The 22,275-nt window shown below is 36.5% G+C and overlaps 1 protein-coding gene across 2 annotated transcripts in view; it reads right to left on the reverse strand.

Moving 5' to 3' along the window:
• The window catches only part of pnt (pointed), a 79,387-nt gene that overhangs the window by 34,556 nt on the left and 22,556 nt on the right, over positions 1-22,275 (reverse strand). The window contains exon 1 of one of the 2 annotated variants that reach the window (XM_066286904.1): positions 4,982-5,682. The exons of the other annotated variant lie outside the window; for it this stretch is intronic. Coding sequence (XP_066143001.1) covers positions 4,982-5,054 — 73 coding nt within the window. The 5' untranslated portion in view covers positions 5,055-5,682. Of the gene's footprint in view, positions 1-4,981; positions 5,683-22,275 lie in introns of those variants that run through there. 2 annotated transcript variants of the gene reach the window in all.

The following is a 22,275-nucleotide window of genomic DNA, read 5'->3' on the forward strand; positions in this document are numbered from 1 at the left end:
TGCATAATTCACAGACAATGGGCGGTGACCCATTAATGTGGAATATTAAATTTGACAAGAACCAGCAAAATATCAGCTTTCGATCTTTCGGTGAATATAACTTTACACGCCACAGGCTTGATTTTTTTCGGAGACCACTCATATTCCATCCCGTGTTCTACTTAATTAAATACTTGTAAACGACGAAATGTGCCAAAGCCAGAGCTTTAGTCATCCAAAGCACAAACCTATCCGCATGACGGAATTTCAATGACAAACTTGTGTTGTTTCGTCTGCAAAGCCACTCGTCCAATCAATGGTACTGAATAAACGGCTAATGCCTTCCAATGAAACACTCAGATTCCATGAATGGTATTATCGACAACAAATAGAAATTCTAAGCGCGATCTGCATATCGAATGCGCTTTTGGACGGCTGAACTAAAGCTGGATTTCACTGGTTTCGGTCAAGCCTTCATCAGCTGATTGATAGATGACTGTAGTCTAGGTGTATAATGAACGAATGAATCCAAGGTGGAAGTTTGAAATGGGCAAACAGAGGTTGAAGCGATCGCCTATCGGGTAATTGGTATTCGAATGGACGTCTTTGAAGTGAATGGGCGGGGGCAGAGGAGATGTCACGTCCAGACGAGCATCCATCGGTCAGTCGCGAGGTCTGTGGCACGGGTTTTGAGCGTGCCAAACAATTTGTCACGTAACACTTTGAAATGAATAAGATTGTTGCCATTACTCGGTAAGACGACAGAAAACTAAAGTAAACCCGTGGCAAGAAACTATTGAGGTGGCATTTTACCAGTCAAAAAAGCATCCTTTTATATTGCTTATTGAGTGTACCTGCACTGAATAAGTCCATCATTTAAGTTTTGTCATATAAACTGTGTGTCATAAACCTTTTCGAAATTTTGGAAATTAAGGAATTTTCAATATCGCAGATTGTTCCTGTATCTCGGAAAGTTTCCAGATACTCTTCTGATTGCTTTCACTACTCTAGAACGTGCTATGAAGAATTTTACTATCTGATCTTAATTTTCCTTTCCACTTCGAGTTTCCTTTCGTCACAATTTCTATCTGATTGTTTTTTTTTCGACCTGCAACATTTTCAACGAATCTGTTATTCGTTCGGCTAAGGCTGTTAACACAACGCCGTTCAAAGTGCCTTCATTAAAAAAACCAAAACAGTCACGTTAACTCGCCACCAGATAATTTCATTTACACTACACGGTGAAAAGTGTCGATTACAACGTGTTTTGACAGCATTTTCGCTGTAAAATATCTGTTGTCCTCGTGGTAGCCTTTCAGATGAACGCCATGCAGTCGATTCAGTTCACAAATCGTCCATTATCGGATAAAAAGCTAATACCCCGCGCATATCAAAAGAGAACAAAACGAACGCAACAATACCAAACTAATTGACATAATTCGATAAATTAGAGCATAATAGAGCTGGCCAACGCACGCACTAAGTTTTCTTAAGAGCGATATTTCCAAGCTCTTTATTTTTGTTGTTCACGTCAATTGATTGAAGTACCATCTTTAGAAAGCACAATTGCGAGATACGGGTCGTTGGTATTGTAAAAAAAGCAATAACATCGCCTCTGATTTAGTGAAGATGATGCTCTTCATCAGCTGGGTCTATAGGTAGCAATTATTTAGATTGAGTTGAAGTACACGTCAGGCTTCGGTATTGAGATGCTTTTTGTGTTCAGCAATTAAAACCCTGAGAGGCCGATTAAAACATCCATCATTGAGGGCATCATATCAATATAGCCGTTTCGTGTGGTCGCTGCATTGATTAATGCTGACAGTTACACGTATCAGTGTAATTTAATTGTAACAGTCTAATCTAATAACAACAAAAACCGTATAAAACCCCCGGAAACTTTGTGGCAATTACTGTTTCACTTGATTAGTTAATTGCGCCATAACTTCAATTATGTGTAAAGTAGTTTGATATGTCATCAGCTCATGTCTCTAGGCGCTTCTAATTGGTTAATTGGCGGCAATCTGTCTTTGAGTTATTGTTTTGAGATGCCCGGCAGATCCCAGTGAAATTGATTGATTGTGTCGGAAGCAAACCCATTTGGTATCGGATAATCATTAGGATCGTAGCTGTATATACCGAAATAATCGTTCGCTAAACGTAGAAAAGAGGCAAAATGACGAAAACAAAGAAAATGAGATGAAGTGTCCACATCCGGCAATCAACTAATCTAGCATCTACCTACTGCAACCGAGGCTACGAGGGACATCCAAAACCATTCGATTTCCCTTCCGTTTTTCTAACAGGAATTTCAACAAATTGAGCAATCCTCCTTTATGCACACCACAGGCTTCATATCAGCAGTGACGTGTGTGTAGCAGGAATTTGTCAGGTATAGGTCCTTACACCGACTATTTAAAAACTTGGGCATGATGCCAACAATAATAATAATAATACCGATAATAAGTAACCAGGAGCACTATTTCAGTTTTCAAAAGAACACATTTTTAGCGCCAAAGTTGATGAACAAAGAACACAACGGTTAAACACTAAATTAAACCAAACCGTTAACAAATTATGCGACAACCGTGCAAAAAAATTAGATTGTGTTTAGACATTCAAATATATCTTTATTCTTTTTTAGCATATTAAATTTATATGGCTTGTCATTTCACGTATGGCGATGCTCAATCCTACATTTTATGACGTGAATAAAAAGTTATGTGATATAAACCATAGACAATAATGTTCAGATGAAAAATTGCATTTTTAATGCCGCAAACGTGGTGCGAAGCATACATTTAACACTTAAATAAATGTGGACTTGGTCAATGGAATAAAACCTATTAGTTCAGGGAGGTCGGCTGAACATCTAAAACGATTTTATTGACTAATGGTAATAAAACAAAGGGTAATGAAGTCACCACAACACGGTGGATTAAGACGTTACTTGCAACGAGATTTAGTTTCCTTTGAAGTTTGCATGCTGAGGAATTCCAAGAAGAGTTTGATTTGTTTAATGGAAACGTTTTAAATTACGTTTAGAGGTGGTTGCGAGATCTTACTTAAAGTTCGTAGTTTAAAAATTGGGGGCTATTTCCAATGAAAAATGCTCCGAGAATGGGGCCAAATTTAAAAAATGTGCGGAACAAAATATAGCAAATATGCCGAAAACGTGGAAAATATCGAGGAATAGATGTTAAGAAATATGTTTGACTATACAGGATTAAATGCGTAAAAGAGGAAAAACAGCTCGAAAAGTTAATACTCCTCCCGACATTGAAGTACAGTGTTCCCTAATGGCTAAATATTCGAAACGAAGGAAACGGAAAAGAAGATCCCTAATCCTAATGATCATCACAAGAAATTACGACTCATATGTCGAGCAATCATCCACAATTGCAGTAGACACCGCATCCCAGACCAAACCGTCACCGATTTCGTGCTATTTGGAACTCATCAGACGGCTGTGGGCGAATGCCCAAGGCTAACCCATGATCGTTTGATGATGGTTCTTGAGGAAGCTCTCAACGTGCCTACTTCACCTAAAGCCTCAACAATTATAAATCACAATTCTCCGTCAGTTTCCAAGAACAATATTATCATACGAGTTTAGTAAAGTGCTTAAGGGCTATCAGTCCGAGATACGTTAAACGATTCTTAATTTAACATAAACGCACAGGCAATGCTAAAACTGATGGGTACGACCCGGTACAAGTTCGTCGAAGGCCTCGAACGTGGTGAACACATGTTAGGGTCGATCATATTCGTTAATGTGGTAGTTCTGCAGAGAATGAGCGAGGGAGAGAAAGATAGAAAGAGAGAGAAGCACTCGGAACAGCGTGGGATGAAATTTTGGGTTAATGGTTTTTAAGGTACCGAGGGTACTGACTTAATGCGATTTGGTTGTTGGTGATTTATGCGGTGGCAGGCTTGATGTGACACTGTTGCTGGGTTCGGGAGTGATGTTTCGTTGGGGGAGTTTGACCTGCAGTTGCGGTAAATTAAAAAGAAGCGAGTAAAATATGTGTTGCTGTTGAATAATGTTGTTTGACACACGCACCCACTTGCTCAGCTTGCTTATTTTATAATTGACTCCCCATTTCTTGAACTATTGCCACAATCGCTACAAAATGATTTCCCAAGAACTAAAATTCATAAAAAATCTGTTGTGACCATATCCTTTAGCATTCTATAAACAATAAGGAGACATATCTGGAAAATTTGAGAAATATGTAAAATGACAATAATGGCATAAAACAAAATTTCTAGACGATCTGAGACGTACATGAATACACTTTGAAAAAAATTGAGAAAGCCTGTGTATGTGGTGATAAAACGAGTTGAGAAACTATGGTTTGTGAACCTGGAAGGAAACTTATAGTACATGGTGCAGATTAAAAAAATATATATAACCAAGTTCGTTGTCAACTGTGAGATATCGACTTCACAAATTAGTGATAGACTTTTTTGCACGCCATTTAGACACACCCTGTATTCACTATGTAGTAGTTTTGTATTGCACCTACAACTATCATTGGAATGTGATAATCATCAGTAGAACGGAGTATAATTTCGATTTGAAGATTGAGACCCTTGTGCACTTTTATGGTTTAAACCTGGTTTAAGCTTCAGTTTAATCGTAGCCGAACAAAAACATTTTTGGGAAAATACCTCAATGTTCTACTAGCAGTAATTTCGATATTTTTTGCTCAATTTGAGACTCAATTGGCAATATCATTTTCTACTTATTGAATAGTAAAACAGTATCTGTCGGCACTTATGATAGGAATACTTAAACCAAGCGTTCCTCTATTATACTAACACAGTTTCTTGAATGCACGTCAGATATAATAGAAACAATTTTAGCTGCGACATGCCTAACCCAAACCAACAATTTTTGTTGAATTGTGGCCTAAACCAACGTCGTTGAAGCAAATGGATCCTCCAACGCAAAAACTCCCTAAACAAGCACCACAAGAACAACAGCTTTTCTCCTTACCTTTCTGCCTACTGACTGCTTTCATTGTTTTTATTCCCATCCCGCTATAGGGCCTCCAAGTGTCTATATACATTGACTAGACCACAATCTTGCTATACACACTTCAACACAACATAAGAACAAACACCGTCCCCTTTCTTCAGTCCGATATTCAGGAACTAGATTTTTGCTTGAGGTTTTCTTTATTAATATATACAAGGGAATCGAGAAAAACTTATACTTTAAAATCACAGATATCACAAAAATAGTTCAGTCAAAGTCATATTGGCAAAGATTTTTTGCTTGATACGACATAATGTCCATTGGCTTTATGTTGTCACTGCGCGCTATTTCTGGGAGCGCTTAAAATAGGCCCGCCATTGATGATGTTTTCGATTCACTCAGTCGGTACATTCACAAAATCGGTTCCGAGGCAACTTACACAGGAATTTTCTTACAGCCTACCCGGTAATATCACCGTAAACACTCACTAGAACGCAAACGTCAATTGTTTCGATCACTGTAAGTACCACCACCTCCCGGTGCGAATGGGTACCACAGCATTGCACAAAAAGGGTTCGCGGACACCGGTACTAAGTTCTTACCTTACTACAAGGTACTATTTAACCTTCAAATAATATAAAAGAGGCTGGTACCGAGAAGGAGACACAAAAGGCATGTACAAAAGAGCGAGCACCTGCAGTACCGCCGCACTCAGTGTTATGAATTGGTGTATATGTTTAGCTAAGGAAACGCGTTCGCTCCCTTCCACTACGCTCTGAAATTATGAATGAAAGCTAATAGTCTATAGGCAGGGAGTCATGTGACGTAGTAGTACGAGCCTCGAGAGACCATAGTTTTTTCATCTCATTGAGATGCGAGTGTGACCCGAGACCGAAAAAATCTTGTTTGCTCAATCTGAATAACCTGAAGAGTATTTGCTTGTTTGGTAATGGTGTTAAGAATGAAGATGTTTAATTTGGTACTGCCTCGAGAATGGCTGTAATTATGAGCAGTGACACGAGATACGAGTGGATCTGGATGGATTCTAGGATTGGCTCGGTATGAGAATGAATGAATAGTGTCTCATTCACCTGGATCCAGTAATAATTATTGAAATTGACGAAACAATTCTCTTTTCAATTATTTAATGTTGCCGAAAAGAGATGAATATACCCCTAAGCAGGATAAGTCCAGTACGTACCGCTTGACTCAAATTCTTTGATTATCACGCTAAATATGACCTTCAGTCGGCTCTACTCGGTTTTGAAAAATATTATCATTATAGAGGGCCAAGAAAGGAATTACTTTCCACATTCTTCTGCGTGCCGTAAGTGAGTGCAACATATGCGCGGTGCAAATTAGAGTAAGCGGCTTTTTCAAAATACACAAATTAATTTTTTCTAAAAAATTCTAATACGGTCCGAACTTCTTCATTTTTAAGACAGTTTTGTTATCCTTGAACACTAAATTTTAACGTGATTTAATTTCAAGTAATGGACTGTTTTTACAAAGAGTAGTAAATATTGGTGACGTTAAAAGTGTGGCTAAACGAAAGATAATTTCTATTGAAAGCTGTCGAAAAGGGTTTGAGTAAATGAATCTTTTGACAAGGATGAATAGGGTTTTATCTTTGGATAATTAGGTTAAAGTATCGTGACTAATCCGCCCCTTTTCATGGAACATTCCACAACGAACAAAAGGAGGATTTGCATTATTTTTTGAGTCTTTTAGTTCCATATTTTAATCTTTTCAATTTCGTTTGTCCTCTCTCAGATTTTCACTTCTTACGCGCAGTTTCATTACTTTTTTAAAGCCGCTAGGATTAAGCAAACAATAATTATCATAATATAGCCGCACTATTATCGAAGTTATTGTCATTATTATTCATTTTCTAAGACTGATATAATCAGTTCTTAACGTACGCTAATTACTTATAATAAGTGAAATATTAATATCTGACTACATATTAAAAGATATCGGTGGTAGCAATACGTGCTGGCGGATGTTTAGAAATTCTGTACCAGAATCAATTATTTATTTCATCTTTTTCAACACACACAAGCTACTTTTTCTCCTTCAAGACGGATATCCACATCCGACGCAAAAATATCAAAACAAGCTTATTTCAATTAATTTATTATCGCATTTGATCATTGCAGAATTGTTGGGCTTTTTGAAGTGTTATAAACCAAGAATAAAGACAAACAAAACCGTAATTATGGTCGAATCAACGGAGCTGTTTATTCAAATTTTGGCTTCAATAGGTTTATGAATGAACGTTTCCCAAGGAAATCGATATGTATCACACCGTTGTTATATTTGAATTTCATAAGTTTCTTTTTAATTAAATGGAAACTTTAAGAAATTATTCATTCAGAACCAAAAATGATGATATACAAAGAAAAAGTAGACAGCCAAAATCCCCCTGAATTCTGAAAAAACCTTTCAGGATTTGTTTCCCTGTATAGAGTTAACAAAGAATTTCAAAGATCAAATCCGACATATTTTGTACATTTCTTCTCCATTACTCCTATCCTGAATATTCCCATAATGCTAAACATAAAACTACTATTGGCCAACTTTGTGAGCATCTTCAGTTTCTCCAAATCACTAAGATAAATTGGCTTTTGGCTGTCGCCTGTTCAACACGAGATAAATAAATACATCCAGCAACATAATACGATTTATCTGCCAAACAGCATAAATTATGGATTAAATGCATTTAAAACATCTAAAGAAAATCCGGGCAGTTTTTGATGTCTGGATACGCAGCAATTTCTAGAAATTATTCACTTAATATTCTACCTGCCACTGTAATGAGAAATGTTTAATTTTAGAGCTTAGTATTGGCTTTGACTTTTACTTGGATCATTCATAACTGTATTCTTTGTGCAATTGCCTCCCCTCCCAGTTCTGGAAAGGTGATGCGGAGTCCCTTGATCGAAAAGAGGTTTAAAGGAGGTAAAATTCTGTTCTAAATTCAGTATGAATTCAGGAAGATCCTTCTTTAAATTCAGAGGAATTTACGTCAATATCTGTCTAATGTCCCTCTAACTTCCATCGGATTGCTCGAAATTTCCACGCAGAACATTCGTAACAGGTCAGGAGTTACGTTTTCCATTTTTCCTGCAGCTGTATTACTTTTGTTCAAGGAACTCAAGGTGATATCCCATCTTAAAACCCATTAACCCGAATACCAGCCGAAGAAGCCCTGAAGGTCTAAAGCCCCCATGCAAATCTAGCCTCTAACAGGGTCACCTCCAACTTCCGGCGTAAAAGCAGCGGGGGTGGCTGCTGTTCCACTTCCGGCGGGTTGTCTTGCAGCCTCGTTCACCCCTCTAATGTAAACGATAAGTGACGACACAGGCACATTAGCTAAGATGAAGGTTGCAGCAGACCCGAATGAATTTTACCTGTATAGTGTCTGGTATTTGAGCCTATATTGCATAGCCTAAGAAATTTTTGTAAACGTGAGAATGGCACTGAGGATGATTTGTATTAATAGGAACTTTTCCAAATTGGCTGGATGTCTAAGGGTAAAAGCATAATGTAGCACCTCGTCCCTTACATTGCCGTAAAATGAGGAACAAAATATTTTGTTTTCTGGCAACGAGATACTTGAAACTTGCTCTGTGATTGGTTCTCTCAACCGTCCGCTCCCCTCACACGGTAACAGTCTATGTTGTGTTTAATTAGCAGTATCCCATATGTTCAATCCGATGAAAGGACCCAATATACGTCGAGGGCAGAAGAACGGAATATGTGGTGTTGCTTGAGGGGCCAGAATAAACTTAACAAAAATCAAATACCAATAAAAATAGCCACCAGATCAAGGTATTTGACAAGTCGCTATCACTATGTGAAGCTGAAAATATTTTTACTACCCCTCTATTCGTGAGAAACAAGACAAATGAACAACCATACACGGCAATGGAAACTTCGTCACTATGTTCATTAGCCACGATGTTCAATTCTTGGCGAAGTAAATGGCGAAGTGAACGTCGAGGTGCTCGGCGAGGGGAGATGTTTCACTATATTTTTAAGAAAGACATTGCAGGTTTTGCGAATTCTCTCAGATAATGTTGATAAAATATCTATTGTATGTGTCGAAGAACAAAGCTGCGGCTTTAGGATAAATCAGATGAAGTGAAAAAAAATGAATTCTAACTTTTCTTAGGCGTTATTATAATGCGCAGTAATGTCCTGTTGAAACATGTCTTAAACGAATCCTGGATTGAACTCACGTGAGTCTCTTTAGGACGGATTTTGGATAAATCAGCGGAAGTTGATTAACTTTTCCAATTTCACTATTGAGCGCACTTGGATGCACAGTCAAGATGGAACGCGTGGGAACTGGCCTCGTGGAAACCCGACTCATATGAATTAAAATAGAAATTTTCTGAGACGTTTCAAGTTAAAATTAATTATAAATTTTTGATCATAACGTTCTTCGATAATTTAGCTTTCTTTTTTTTTCACGACCGTACAGTTTCAGCTTCCTCCTTGAAGACTCTCGAGTTAATTCATTCTTAAATGAAAAAACAAACATTCTCTAAAATGGATAACTTTTTTTGGTTTTGAAAGCTCCCCTGACTGCTTTTTCAGCGCATCATCTCCTCGCTTATCTTGTAAATGGTCACTAATATTATATAATTACACTGACGTTATTTTACCCAACAAAGTATTTTTTGTTTATTACAACATTTTAAATTAATAACTGACCATAATAGGCCGTGGTCGTCTAATATTAGCAAAATAAATATGAACTTGCCTCCGCAAACAGGATGTTAGTCTATTAAATCTCGTCGCAGATTAAAGTGACGACCATATACCCGGTTTTTTGGTTTATTCATTAAGTTCTTCCTTATGGGCAAAAAATTCTCTGCGGTGGTCATTTACTAAGCACACCTTAAATTTTAACAGTTTTTAATAAACGCCCACCTTAAATATTCAACTTAAAAAAATAATTTACTTAAAACCAGTTAAAGACTGATTTAATAACACGGCGACTCGTTAGGTCCATTACAGACATTACACTGAAATCTTACAGTAGCTAAGAAGAAACAACGAGACCGGATGCGGGATCCGTACATTGAAAAGGAAGCTGCGTTGCCGTTAATGTGGCCCAATTAAGTCTGCCGTTCATGGTTCTGCATGGGTCAATGGGTGTCGAACCCGAACGTGTAATCGGTGAAACTGCGATATCGATCTCTAGATTCATTTTTCACGATGATTCTGCCTTTCGGAGCCGTCTTATTATTACGTTACTCGAGCCAAAGGGTAAGCCATAAAGCTTAAAAGCAGCTGATGGATGAAGATGGTCATTATATGAACCATAGTAAAAGAAATAATTAGAAACTATCTGGAAGTCCAGAAAAAATTTGATGTATGACTTTCAGTCAATTCATGCCATGAAGATCATAAACAAAAGTGATCGCATTTAACTCATAAGTTGCATATTGCTCCAATATCGTCAGTCGACGTTGATTAGCAACGCCATGCAATTTGATCGATGTTTGCGAAGATGTCAAGAAATGAATTTAAGCGCGGGGAGACACTGGCTTAACCAGAATACCATCAAATTGTCTTTGACGTGCATAACAAGTTTTTACACCAGAATGATGTATCGTGGAAACACGACCCATGTGCATTGAAAACGAAAGCAAGTGGTAACTTTCAAATGATTCAAATCAACTCTCTAATTAGATAACCTATCCTGTCTTCGTTAGTTATTAACGATTCTCAGTCGTTGAGTTTTCCCTGGAAGATCTTCAAATCGTTCCGCAGAAGTAGCTACTTCTGTGATGACTGTTATTTGAACTAGTTTGTAAAGTAATATTTTCTTCAGTTCTTCCATCCAGAGTGCTTCAATTTAAGGGGCAAAGACTTTTGTATCTTCTTAAATCTCATTAAAGCATCTCAACGTTATATTAATAACAAACTAAGAATTTGACAAAAATGTCCTCATAAGCCGAGATGAGGTTTTCCTCATCATTTAATTTTGCCAAAATATTTTTGTTATATTAGATTTCAATATTGTTTCCTATCTATGCTCAGTCTATGGAAATACCTAGTGTCTCTGTCTATTGAATCTATGTACATTCCGAAATTTAGAAATAGTTGATTTGTTCGTCTGTTGCAACATTCAACTTGTTCTTATGGATTACCAACAGTGACTTTTGACGCTTAGGCACTCCTGAAGGTCATTTTTAGAAAGTGACTCGGACAATATGCCAGGGTCAAATCAGGCATATTTATTTACCCACAAAAAGTATCAAATTCATGAGCTTATCACAAAAATCCAGGTGCACTCGAGAATATTTATTTCAAAATATTTTTGTATTTTTTATACAAAATTTCAAATCGTAATAATTATTCAACGTTTTTAGTTCCAGAAGGTTTTCAGTTCATTAATTTATTCATTCACAAATTAACTTACTGCAGGAAATACCTTCACAGAAGACACGATGCACATATCTCCTTAAAAGGATGTTAGACAACCATTTCCACGTAACTCCTCTTTCGATCACATTAAAAGAAATTAAAACTCTCATAATAATTATTAAGTAAAGTCTCCAATAAAAGAAGAATTTTTCCTTAGCAAGAAAAACCGGACTAGATCTGGGCTCGATCGGAAATGGATCGTCAATGAAGGAAATCGGAAATCGAGTTTTTGTACGCGAATTAATTGTGTCTTTATATTAAAGTACAGTTAGGTCGAGTAATATTCATTCATCAGTCGATGGACCGAGAGCTTATTAAAACTAGATAAACCTGTTGCTGAATAAGATAGCCAGGATGCTGTTCATTAAAATTACGCCGGCTCGAGCTTTATTACCTTCGTTTCCTTTTGGTACGTCTTAAGTATTCGTGTCTTCGGCAGGTCTATTTGGTATCGAATATGAACAAAGTTAAAACATCGAAACTCAAAAATATGGCTAATAACCTTGAATTCCGCACAACATCCGGCTATGGGATGCACTCTAATTAGACAATTCCTACAATTAAAAAAAAATTAAAATTGGTAATTTCGCATCATGTTATTTATACAGCAGGATTTGCGAATTTAAATATGTTCAAGAGGTCAAACGAGACCTTGACACTTTAATGTTTGGTGCTTGTCCATTTCTGTTGTCGAAGCTTTTAATTACGTCCATAATGGGTCTGCGACGTCACCCCAACAGCTTATATGCGAAAAACAATAGGTGATCTAAATATATAAAAAAAGATGACTATTACTCCCATTTTCTGTTCCATTGTTTCACCAGTTGGAATTAACATAAGACCATCGTTAATCCTGCCAACCAGCGTGTTCATCACACCGTGAAACAGGGCCCCCAGGTATGGCCGTGGAGCTCCTGGGTCTCATCAATTTGTCACCTTTGATTTGTACATGTGTGTTTAAGTTGCGCAGATGATGCCGAAGACCCGTTTCACTCATAATAGCATCTAAGAAGTAATTGGAAATCGATCAGATTAAATAATTTAAATACGTGTACAACCGTCAAGTTACCATTTTCGACTGTTTCGATTGAAGCTATTTTTTGAATGCGCGCCAAGGAATGTAGTAATAGATAGAGCTAGGAATTCTTCGAGGTATTTGACTATAAACTTTATGGCGAGGCCAATAAGATCTTCGGAATGGAATTGCGAGGCGAACAGTAAATTCCCGCAGAAGTTAAAAAAATGTTTTAAAAAAATAGAGCAAAACGAAACTCAGACGAATCATCACACTAGACGGACGGTTTCCCAGTGGTTTTTACCGGTCGGGGTCAAAGGCGCACCCAGAACAGACCAGGAGCACCAGAGCGTAGTTCCGCTCCACGGAGAGGTCCCTTCCACCTTGGAATGGACAACGTTATTAACGACGAATAATTGTTTTCGCTTGTTGTGATGGGCTAATAAGTTCAGGGTCGGACTTAGTGTAGATTTTTTTGAAGCTTCTGATGGAAGGTTTTAAAAAATCGTCCGTGTTTACTTAGATAACTGAGGTTTTCAATGTCCGAAGTACTTTCTTAAAATCTCCTAATTTTATCTCAAAACAATCGCCTTAGCTCCTGTCTGTTTAGGTAAATTTCCCTATCCAGAGTCGCTTGCATGAAATTGCGCAAACCTTACTGTCGGCTACTTGACATTAAAAATCGTATACCCTGCTGCTTTTATTCAAATACAGAATGTTCTTATTTAAATTTGCAGAATTTCGAGCCTAGCTGACGACAAAATTGGGAAAAAAATTACATTAAAGGAATTTATCCAGGTCATCATCTCGGTTTTTGCTGAGTCATCGAAATCATAGAGAGTTTCGTGATTGGCCTAGAACGTTGTAGTGTTGAACTGCGATTTACGCACCTGCAATTGCGCATTGCGAAGCTTAAAGATAAATTTGGTTTTGGAGATGCTTCAGATTTCAGGCTGACGATGATGGCATCGAACGTATTCGACTGCTTTCTTTCACAAGCGGAGAATATAATGTTAGACAAACTACATCTAGCATAGACCAGTAATATGAAGAATTTTGTAATATCTAAATCGGAAAGTGATAAGTGACTGAACAGCTACAAGGAAACAACTCAAGATATGAATTGTGAAAAAAGAACCCGAAGTCATCGAGCAATTTTTTTTATGATTTAAATGAAGAATATTTTATATATGGTTTACATTACTTAAAATAACCAGTCATAGATTTAATATACTAAAAAAGAATAAAGATACATTTGAATGTCTAAACGTAATACCATTTTTTACACCGTCATCGCTTAATTTGTTGACATTTTGGTTTAATTTGGTGTTTGAAACCGTTGTGTTTATCAACTTTGGCGCTAAAAAGCGTTTCTTTGTAAACTAAAATAGCGCTCCTGGTAAATTATTATTTTTTTTGTTAATAGTATTGTTGGTATAAGGTCCCAGCAGTTCTTAAACAGTTGGTGTAAGCAGCTTGTATCGTACCTTATCAACTATTTTGAAAGAGAACTGGAAAATAATGGGCCCTTGTTACCATTAAATTTATTTAGACAGGTGAATTGAATTTTAATATTTTGGAATTGAGCATACCTAGGTATGTACATATAATATATATAAATGCCTGACAAATTCCAACTATATAACAATTTTGAAAAGATGTAGCATCATTGCTGATATGAAACCTGTGTTACTGTACAAAAATTACTTGATTTAAACCACAGAAATTAGGTTTGGTCGATAGACGCCTTTGGACTCTAGCAATGACTAACAATTCCTTCAATCACTCAGGCTTTCATAACCTACAAATTTCTTTTTCTTTTTTAATCCCAAGGAAATTCTCAAAACCGTTGGTTGGTGGTTGTAACTGTCCCGTCACGTGCCCTATGCAAATAAAAACAAAGACCAAAGACGAAACTGTTGATGACCGACTTGGCCGATATCTGTTTGAAGTGCGCATTCGTGAGATACCAATACCCTGTTTGTACAAACGACTAAAAGCCAAACATTTCACATAATGACGAACACATTATATGTGTACACAGATAAATACTCTTAAGGTTTCGAGCAATCTTGTACGAGTTAACACTTCGTATTTAACATATAAATGTTTGTACGGTCAATATTTGAGGACCGTAGAATAATGTTCTTCGAAAATTTTGTGACAAACGCCTGGTTTGTTTAAAAGAAAAAATTGGAATGCTCTCCTTTGATGACGCGATGCCGATGAGTCGTGACGTGTGACTGACTGCCTTTGTCAGCTTAACGGTCAGTCGTACGGATGTTAATTCTTAACAATTTCCATCTACATACTCTATATCTAGCCTTAAATGTTTTAATGAGGATAAGATTATTAAAAGGTAACTTTTTCAGTCACCCTATACACGTTGAATACTATCAAAAAAATCTAAGAAAGTTTTTCCGGAATGCATATCTTGATTTATAATTAAATTTGTGCAAGACTTTACTGACGCATTTTGTACCAGGTGCTCAAAATAAGTGAAAAAGATTTTAAGATTTAAGATTTACCTTTTAATAAATGCCTTGTTCCTAAGATATATAAATAAAAATATACTACAGAAGCTTCAATTTTTTGCCTCATAGCATCTACGATACTTGAGATATTTATATGGAGGATATAAAAGCACGTTATGCTCTGACAAATAATATTTAAAACCTATATGATCAAATTTTTTCTGGGGTCATCCTCTAGTAAAAATCGATCTTGTCTTGCTGGTTATCACGGAGGATCAAAATATTCTGATTTTGAAGGTTTTGCATTTGGAGATTTCAACCAAAAACAGAATAAAGAAATACCATTATACATATTTGATTATTTATCATTTTCTCGCCGTAACCAATTTGAGTAAGATAGATCAAATATCAAACGTATATTCCAATGAATCACGAATTCGGTATAAGCCAAAAATGAGCGCGAAGATTTCGGCTTAATTATTTCATGATTCACGGCAATGCTATTTTCGTTTATTTTCAAAGGTCCACTTTAGTTTTACCATACGAAATAAGATCATTTAAATAATTTAACGTTCCTGGAACCCACTAAACATTACAATTCAGTTGGCATCATACAATTTAACAATGGGCTTTTATAAACACCGCGTCTGATAGTAATTTTAGACAACAATACAGAGACGTACTCGAATACTCAATGACGGGTTGTATTAACGGAAAGGGAGAAATTGAGTAATAGTTGTGTTCATGATTATTTTAGTGCAGTTAGAAAATATAGAAAGCAGATGATGTTCCAGAACTTTAATACTAGACGAACATTTTCAATTAAAAGACTGGAGAATTTGTCGGAGATTGCAGTGTATCAACCCAGTTTTCTGATGGGCTATGCATACGAAGGCTGTGCTCCTTAATTTGACATTGCATAATCGCATCTTCACCAATCTATTTTTGTCCCATCCACTCCAAAACCAACTATTTTTCTCAAAAGATCATATTTACCAACTTCCTGCTATTTTTCCCCACCTGCAAAACTTTTTTTCCCACACTATTGTCCACCTGTTTGTTCCGGTCGCTGGCTCCCCCTTTGCAATTACGTTATGTGAAAACATCAAAGTTACAACTACCCCTATTTTTGACGCAGCCCCCTAAATTAAGTGGTGGAGTTATTTAAGGAATCGTAATGAATTTATGAGTTTTGAACGGTTAAGCGCCGATAACATCTCTCTTCTAATTTAAACTTGTTATGCAGGAAGGGTTTTATGGCGACTAATGCCAGAGTGGTGATATATTAATAAACACCTACTTGTTAGCATGGAGATGTGACATGCAAGAATAGAAAGAAAACGAAAAAATTGTCGGAGTTCATAAACAAAAATGAAAAATTATTTTTTTAAACTAGTTAGTCTCATGATACGTCATTAGACTCTTCAAATCTGACTCGGCGATTAATTTTCGTAAATTAATGTGACGTGACATAATTATGTATGATTTATGTGAAGTGCCTCGCAACGTGAACTAAAATAAAAAATAACTTCCGAAGACACGTTGGACATCAGAATATTGACCGATATTTACATACATCCGATTGCTATATGAGTGGTGTAACAGCAATCTAAATTTAGTTCACGATGTTCCCGATAAAGGGTCAGGGCAGTTCTATGATCCCCCGCAATAATAATAAACCACCATGAATATTCATTGTCTCTTTTGCATTATATGTAGATTTTTCAATTAACATAAAGCCATTATACGCCACTTGTGGACAGTATTTTATTTCGATATGGTGGGCCTTTAATGGCTAACAGACAGTACGCACTTAAGCATTATTTTTTCGCTTTATTGTCTCGTATAAGGGTTTTGGAAGTCTAGATCAAACAGGTGGTCTGCGAACTACAAATTTATTGAAGCAATTCGCAGGTGAATTGAAACTCGATTTATGCGCCCGAACATTGTAAGCCGTAAGGAAAATATTTCTGAAAATATCGAAAACGAGGAGATTTGCGAGAGCCAGCAGCACGAACGTATTCCTTCATCTAACTGTTACTGAACTGTTGTCAAACGTCAAATGAACGATTGATAAATTGCCAGGTCAACGTGGTTTCAAGTCACTCCTTGCTGCTAATCTGGAGAGGCTGGCAACGGTGTTTTAATTTTATTTCCACTATTAAGTTTTTGTGGATATTTAATTGTATGACTTACAAGGTTAACAAAAAGAAAATGTATTTTCTGAAACACCTACAGTCCGAGCATAGAAATTTCAAAATCGATATCATACGAATTTGGTGGAGATAGGATAAATGTGCGTGCTCTCAGGTTAAATTGGAATATGATTTATAATTTACGTTCTTTCTACGTAGCTAACCAGCAGCAGCCATTTCTACGAGGGCTTCTGCGCCTAAACTGTCCGGAATATCTCCGCTTTACTCGCAATGTACCAGGTGTTTTTACCAATTTCGATGGTTTATGAAATTGCCTGAACACCTCTATTTAAGTTGAACTAAGGTCAAATAACCAGGCGAAAGCCGCAGAAAAGCTGCATACAAAAATGCCGACTAACAAGATATAATTTACTGGAACCGATAAATAAAAGAACTTACATGCGAATGTAATTACGGGGAGAAATAAATAAAAGGAATATAAAGTCGTAAGCGCGTTTGCTCTTATATTTTATTATTATTATAGCTCTTGTCTTTGCTGAAATTACGATTACAAGTCCCTACCGTTTAGAATTAAGTAGTTATCATCGATTCGAGGAGAAAAAGGAGAAGGCGAATCCTAATAAGAAGGCCGGCTGTTGGTTTATCGCGTTTTACGTTGGCTATAATTATTGTTATGGAAAATAGTTACACGAGAGTCTTTAGCCACTTGTTCTAGCAGCATGAGACCTTCTCGAGTTACGTCGTCACGCTATACATTCCGTACATATATACCATTGAGCTAACAAGTTCTGGGAAAAGTAATTTGCATCAACGATTGAGAATCACCTATATGAGACACTTTCCTCAAAGTGTCAGCTTATAATGAGACGCAAGTGCCCTTAATAATCGGGGATTGTCCGCTAAAGCGTGCAACTCAAACAAGCGATCACAGCGATGGGGTTGAAAGCAATAAAACACCTCGGGCTAGTTACCCTCGAAGCCGATCTTAACGCGTGGAGTGTTGACAAAAAGTGTCGCCGAGGACCTGAAATTAATTAACATCGCTCTCAATCTCCTCAAAGAAAAATCGACTTTGTGCAACTGTCAAGGGAGGCAATATCGACTAATTTCGAGGCGATTGTTCTTTAGCATACGTCAGGGAGAGTCCAGGGAGGACTAAGGTTTTGAAAAAACCTATGGTTCAAATCACGTAACTTTTTATTCACCACGTCACAAAATGCAACGTTTGAAAATCGCTTTATGTAAAATGACAAGTCATATATAAGTTTAATATGTTAAAAAAGAATAAAGATACATTTGAATTCCCAAACATACTTTTACATTCTTTTACACGGTTGCCGCTTAATTTGTTGACGTTTTGGTTTAATTTGGTGTTTGAAACCGTTGTGTTTTTTGCTCACCAACTTTAGCAGTAAAAATGTGTTCTTTTGAGAACTAAAATTTTATTTCTGATTATTTATTATCGGTGTTGTTGTTATTATTGTTAGCGTAATGCCAACTATGTTCTTATACCGTCGGTGTAAGAACCTACACCTGACAAATTCCTACTACATATTAACATTGAAAAGATGTGGCGTCATTGCTAACATGAAGCCTGTGACGTGCATAAAAAGTTACATGATTTGAACCATATAAAATGCTTGCTCGATACATTATATGCACATGAACACACATAAAGTCAAAAATTTATTTCCACTGCACAAAAATAAAATAATGAATATGTAGTGGCTTCACGAAACAATGCGAACTCTATCGGTGGGAACGATCTGTAAAACCTTTTAGTTTCCATGAAAGACGAGATGTCTACCACCTGATGGGCTGTCGAGCATTTTCTTGCTACGCCATTTTTATTATTAATGAACGTAAGATTAAATATTTAGTCAAAAATATTACAACACACAGATTCCCGTAAATTCTGGTTTAACTGATATTCGATGAAATTATCCCTCAGTATGAAAAACTCCTTTGGTGATTTTCGAAGAATGTGCACCTGCTGGCTCTAAATACCCATCGTTTTAATGATGTAAATACTGATGTACATCACACACCGCAATGGTTCTAGGGCATTCGTACTACGTCGTCGTAAGTTTCAATTTATGAACAAACTGACCACTTGCGTTGCACTCGAACGTAACGTTAAACGTAATCGAAGTGTAACTACGTTCATGCATCATTTAGCTATGATATGATGCTCCCGGACACACGTGCGTTTTCCTATATTTTATGAATTTTAACTGCGTGGGAAACGAGAAGTGGCGCGAACAAAGGCAGGTGTGAACCACCGCTCAGCTTTGTCCACCTCACCTTTGTCCGTTAATCGGTTTTTACTTCAATATTAATATTATTCTTTTAAGTAATTAGTAACACTAATAGCAGTTTCGTTACGCATGCGGGGTGTCACGAATTTGTATATAAGAAGTACTTGAAAAGCAAATTATTTCAAGTTTCAGTGTGGAGTAGTGTGAGGTTCTTATACATATATTGAAAGTAACTTATGGAGAAATTGGTAATTTCCATCAATTTCAACACAAATTTAACTATTTTTTCTGGCAGTTTGATAAACTCTGTGTACATATTTTGAATTTCTAAGAATTTACGAAGGCACTTTGCATCTTTTACTGTTTTCCAAAATTCTATGTTACTCTCATTAGTTGGGGCACCACTGTCTAGGAAATGTCCCTAAAACCAAAGTGAACCCAGTGAACTCGCAAATTGTTAAGAGTGTCTGAAACAACTGTGCCACTCTAACGTGTTAAATATCCTTTCTTGTAATTTTCATGATTTTCGCTCATTTCTGGATAATGTTTCAAACATCTCTTGTTTTGATAAATTCAAGATTTTCTCAATATAAATAATATTTAGCGTAGCTCTGAATCTTGCCTAACTACATTTAGGAATAACGGATTTTTACGGAACGGCTCATAGTTTTTAATAAACTCCACATGGAGTAACACAATTTTCCACGAGTTATCTGCCTCTTCAAAGTCGTATTAAGAACCCCTTAATACATTAAAAAAAATGTGAATGGAACTTTTCGATCTTGCGTAGTGTATACTTGTTATGAATTCTTTTGTAGATCTTTCGCAATTTTTCAATTTTACCTCTGTCTATTTAAAGGGGTTCTAAAGCAATCAGAACGTTTCTTGATCGCTTTGTATAATTTGCACATATTTTTAAAAAATGCCCCGCACTTATAGCCACTTACTTTTTTGATCTGCCACAAATGTTGAAAAAGATACAAGCAGTCGTTTTACGTGAAACACCCTGTAACATCCTATATATTATTGCATTTTTATGTTCTACATTTATCTTTAATACAAATTTATTAATACACTGCCTTTCTTAGAATTAATTGTTTTTAAGATATTAATTTTACTGTAGCTTAGATTTAAGAATGCACTTTTCCTGCATTAACTTATAAAATGAAATTACTCAAAAAATATGCAACTTTACTATAAGTAATTAAATGCCAACGTAGGTTATTTTCTGAGACAGTTTTACAACAAATCAAAATAATAGTAAGGTTCCATATGAAATTTTGAAGTTTTAATCATTTCTTGATGTCTATGTTGGCTCTATTTTTGTGGACACCCTATAGAAAATATTACCCAAAGCTTGCCAGTGTAGTAAAATAAAAACCTTTTGCAGCATGGGGACAAAAGAGACTCACAAAATATCTTTTCGTATCTTAACAATTTGCAATTCTGCAGATTTATGCACCTGTCACTTTCAACAATCAACTATATATATCTTGAAAATTATTAATTTTAAGAAAACCAACGTATTAAAAAGCATGTTTTAAATTGAACGTAGAATCCAAAAATGCAATAATATATAGGTGATCTATTTAAAATAAACCAGTATGTGTCGATTTCCGGTACAACCGGAAGTGTGACGACATTGAAAATGTTTTAGACGAGGTTACCCCAAGGCTCTTACCAAATCACTATATTTTTCTAACTTTGCTATTCATAGTTTCCCCAAAACATCTAACGACAACTCCATGTGAAACAACCTGTGTAGGGCTAATGTTTGGCTGATAGTTAATTTTTGTGTTGCAGTAGAGTCATTGACTTTTCTCTCCGAGAATTTCCAGTTATGCGAGACAACAAGGAACAATATACGGAGTCGGTCTAAAAAATCTAACCGAGGCATAAAAACTCGCATTTTTTGTTCGATTAAAAATTAGAAAATCTGATTGGCGGCACGGCGCAAAACGAATCGACAATCGAAGGAAGCGCTGTTATGCTAAAGAAATAAGAAATGACACAATGCGTCATTTCAAGGTACAATGACTATCGAGGTGGATTTTTGCATTGTTATAAACTAATGTTAGGTAAACTCTTGTTGCCAGATCGATGAACGTATGTTGCTTAGTCAATTCGAAAGTTTTACTTTTCTTTTTTAAAATTCTCGGTACGCCGGAAAACAGGCGTCAAAAATAGCGCCGATTTTGCATCAGGTAATTTAACGGTTGTCTCCAAGTTTGATTGCTTCTTACGCAGTCGCAGGAATTCTTCCTTTTAATGGACTCGTTCCGGGGAGTTGTTCCGCTATTGTTTATCATTCGCGAGTCCGCAATGAACATTTCAGAAGTTCTTTATTTCACCGCTGATACATGTTCACAATCGTTGCCCTTAATATTCGAAACCACTGGGAACTGTTCCACAACACATTAGAGACGCTAATAAACTCAAACATAAATAACACATACTGCCAACCAAAGAGCTTTTCTTGGGAAGAAAAAATATGGCAACCAACGCAGGTGCGTTATTTGCATTGCAAATAGACCGATGCTGCCGACTTCTTTGACTCTGGCTACTTGTTGCCTTCCACTCGGGCTTTAAATACCCACTTTTTTCACTTTAATGAGTCTCTTAAATTCTAGAGTAATCATTGCGTCAGATGAAATTGCCTAGAAAAATACAGCTGACAGGAAAATTATTGACGACGATGGTACAGCGCTTGTGGATTTGGTTTACGGCCCAATTACTGCAACTTGATGGTAAATTATAGTAATGTGTCGTACCATAATTCCGCCAAGTGGACGTAGGATTGGACTGTTTGGTTAGAGCCTTTTAGTGCTCTCTCAGAACACATGCCTACTCAATTTAAGGAAGTGAGTTAAGCGCGTATTTTCCACCCACTTGTTTGCTGTCCAGATTTCTCATCCACCTTCAAAACAAAAAAAATACAATAGAGATTCACTATTGTGTGGCTATT

This window comes from Euwallacea fornicatus, chromosome 10, assembly GCF_040115645.1.
Source record: "Euwallacea fornicatus isolate EFF26 chromosome 10, ASM4011564v1, whole genome shotgun sequence".
Lineage (NCBI taxonomy): Eukaryota > Metazoa > Arthropoda > Insecta > Coleoptera > Curculionidae > Euwallacea > Euwallacea fornicatus.